Source organism: Cavia porcellus, unplaced genomic scaffold (genome assembly GCF_034190915.1).
Source record: "Cavia porcellus strain 051 isolate PalLab524CR breed Dunkin Hartley unplaced genomic scaffold, mCavPor4.1 scaffold_2, whole genome shotgun sequence".
Lineage (NCBI taxonomy): Eukaryota > Metazoa > Chordata > Mammalia > Rodentia > Caviidae > Cavia > Cavia porcellus.
Window position 1 is genome coordinate 113,580,476 of NW_026947485.1, and position 3,807 is coordinate 113,584,282.

General features: G+C 36.6%; 1 protein-coding gene across 1 annotated transcript; it reads right to left on the reverse strand.

Annotated features, from left to right (window-relative positions):
* Nucleotides 1–514: 514 nt before the first annotated feature.
* Nucleotides 515–3,444, reverse strand: Cxcl8 (C-X-C motif chemokine ligand 8). Its single transcript, NM_001173399.2, is given in 4 exon segments — nt 515–1,603; nt 2,006–2,089; nt 2,321–2,456; nt 3,328–3,444. Coding segments are annotated over 4 exon segments (306 nt in total). The 5' UTR covers nt 3,392–3,444; the 3' UTR covers nt 515–1,581.
* Between the last annotated feature and the right edge of the window lie 363 nt (nt 3,445–3,807).

Here is a 3,807-nt window from a genome sequence, read left to right on the forward strand (position 1 = left end):
AATGCAGAATCTAACAGGATCACATCTGTGAAGCCTAGAAGCAGAGTCTAATCCACTATGAAGTTCACTTACTGAATTACTTAATCATTGTTTTTTTAACTCTCAGATTTTTGTTTTCAAATATGTTTGGCCTTGATCATATTTTAAGCTCCCTTTCCACATGTTTCAGTTTTATTCCCCACTTTGATAAGCACTTTATAAAATATCCTGTCTTTCTTCTTTAACTGAGTGCCCAGCTATGTTGAAATGTTCAGACATACTGAAAATCTGAAGCCATCTTTATTAGTAAAAATAAAATACATTGAAAAATTGAGAAAATTTCAACGTACTATGGAAATACCTACTGTTGTTATCCCATGTTGGAAAGGTTATCTGTTTTTCTACAATACAATTTTATCATTTTCAACACAATATGTGAAACATTATAAGTATGATGTTTAAGTTGAAATGTGATTGTAAAGTAAAACAAAGATTCTTGATAGATTTGAACTACCAATGAAAGACAAACACCTGATGACTTTGGAAGAAAATTATATTTTAAACATGTTGTATTTACATTTTCATTTCCATAGTATCAAAAGCAGTACAGAATATCTTTGGGAAAACATACAGTCATCTTAAAAAATGCAGGGATATCAAAACTGATTGTCAGCACAACAAAATTTCAGACAAGCAACATACACTAAGATATTATTTGTAAATTAAAATAAAATTTAACTAGTTGTCCTTTTACTTGTATTTATTATCATTTTTTTGCTAAATCTGGATAGCCTGATCAAAAGTTCTTGAATATACTATTCAACATCTAAAATAAATATTAATTTACTGTAACATCCCACTACACTATCAAATGTGCTTCTTCCTCCTCCATTTCTGCAACTTCACACAGAAATATTACAACATTTGATGCATAAATAAATACATAAATAATAAATAAATGAATAGTTACTCTGGAAGATAATTTACGTGATCATGCAAAAACTTAAAGTGCTTCCGTATGTCCCCATGACATTCTGGGGAGGAAGGAAGGTGGTGGCTTTTTCTTGTGAGGTAAGGAATAAAGGGGAATCCAAGGTGCAGATGGGCAGGGAATCATGGTCCTGGCCCGCAGAAGTAGGGTGGCAGATTTAACTCAGAATAGTTAGGATTTTCCAGCTAAATTTACATTTTTGGTAAACATTGCTACCCTATCATCTAATGTTTGAAATGCCACATTTGTAGCAAGCCAATTCCTGAAGTAGAAATCCTTTTACTCTCTTAGCCCTTGATCTTAATTTTGCTCTTTGCAATTAATTTCCCATGCAATATCTAAAATGTCCTTGTATTTAAAACAAGACTTTTTGTTTGTCCTAGGTTCAAATAAATAACTTTTAATGTATGTATGCCCCAGATATTGCATGATACAGTGAAAAAAGCTACTCATTGATTTATGAAATTAAAATTCAACTGGGCATCCAGTGTTCTACCTGGCAGCCTCACAACACATCCACACAATGCAAGAAGGACTGAAGTAGATTTGTTTGACTTTCAGGGGTCTCTTCATTGAGAGTTTCTTGGTGGTCATGGGGAATGCACTCTTTTTCAAGAATCTTGGCTCTCAGTCCTGAAAATACACAAAATAAGAATTAAAAATTTTATCATTGTTCTAATAAAGAGGAAAACTGAGTTCTTGAAAATTATTTTCTTAAAACAGTAATGCAGTCTTAGACCCTTGTGCGTTAGAGAAGCCCTGTGATTTCAGCTGTAAGTGGGGAGCCCAGGTAAGCTGCCATCTAATGCAAGATATTTGGGGGAATAAAAGGGAATTTAACTAAGGAGTCGGGACACAGGTGTAAACTGAGCTCCCTTGGACACAGCACAAGTACAAGTATGGCAAATTCCTTGCCCTGCTATCTCTTCTTTTTAATGAAGAGGAGATTTATGGAAGCACCAGAAAATGTCTAGGCTGAATTTTAGACTGCACATCTCAGAATAAACGAAGTTAAATTTAAAAACAATAACTCACCTCTTCAAGAACATGCTCACCACGTCCTGCACCCACTTCTTCTTGGGATCGAGGCAGAGCTGTCGATTGTCACTGAGTTTCACACTGAAATGAGAGGCATGGGTCACGTCAACAACGAATTTAGTTTTCTTACCAAATCACAGTTCCTTAAGAGTAGATGTGAAAAGTGAACAGTCTTTAGTAGCTAATACCAAGTCAAAATGTCATGTAGACAAGAATTGCTTCTGCTCCTAATACCTAGAGGTCTTCTGGATACCTGCAGTTTCCTCCTATGTTTGCTGGAGCAAATTTTCTGGTCATTTGGAGAGCACTTACATGATTTCTGAGTTGGCACAACGTGGTCCACTCTCAATCACTTTCAGTTCTTTGATAAATTTGGGGTGGAAAGGTGTGGTGTGAATCTTAATACACTGGCATCGCAGCTCCGAGACCAACTTTGTCACGACCATACCTGTGGAAAGCAAGACACAGAAAAGGACTAAGATTGATCCCACTGGCTCTGCTAATGACTCTTTACTCTCAGCTCGATCATCTGGAGACCTTTCCAGTGAGTCCATTGCTGACACTGAAGTCAGGTATTTGCCTATAGCCCTGGACCTCAGTTTTTCTCTCTGCTAAAAACTTATCATTGCTGGAAATATAGAATGGCATTCTATGCGGAGTTTGAATTGTTCCGCATTGCTTAAATGATCTCATCGTCCTTTCTTTCCTTCACTATCATGTAAGCCTCTGCAACACCAGAATGCTATTTATTGTAGGCAAACTGATATTCAGAGCGTACATACTGCTTCAGAAAGAATTAACAGAAAATATAAACGAGACACACAGAGATTCTACATGTCTCTAAAACCCCCAATGCTTAAAAGAAAAAAATACATAAAAACTACATGCTGTTAGCACAATTCCTGTAACGTTTTCATAAGAAGGAAAGCGGTCTTGTGATCAGAGTACCATTCAACCAAACAGGAATTGATAGATACCTGAGGTTTTTCAAGAAAGTACTGCATTAAGTCAAATTACCTGAGTTATCTTGCTCAATACTAATAAATAACTTGGGTAATTGTGGCCATTATCGTATAATCTGAAATTTACAGATTTTATATAATATGTATTATATATATTTCAGCATGAATGATAAGAAGAGAATGTTTATGTTGATCAAATTTTTCCCCTCTGTTAGAAATTAAAACTTCAATTTAACCTTAAATAACTGCAGAGATTATTTTCTCTTCCAGATGCTCATTGTCTATGCATGAAGTCTGACCTTGTTGCATAAAGAACACAATTAGACACAAGAAGACGCCGTGGATAGTTCTGCTTACCCTCGCACAGCACTGCAGAGAGCAGGAAGGCTGCCAAGACGGCCACACGGAGCTGGGAAGGCATGTTTACTCAGAGGAGTGCTTTCTTCTGGTTTCCTGCTGGCTCTTGTCTTGGAAGCTCAAAGCTCCTGTATCTGCTGCCTCAGAGGATTTGTGCTGGATGCAGTGCTTGCCTTGCTTTTATATCTTCCTAACACTAGAAAATTCATGCATCCTCATCCTTACATTATGTCAGAGGAAATTCCACAATATGCAACCGTGGCCTGCCCCGAAGCCAAACCTGAGTCATCCAACTTCCTCAATTGGTTCCTTATCACGTTTTTGATGTGACTGAAACGTACTTTGATCTTTAGAATAGATTTAGTGAATGTGTTTTTAACTATTCAAATTTCTCAGTTTGAAAAGTTACTGTCAGTGGTATTCCTGTGTATCTATGGTAAGGATCATCTGTAGTACTCCATGAGAGAGCAGAGTTCAGAT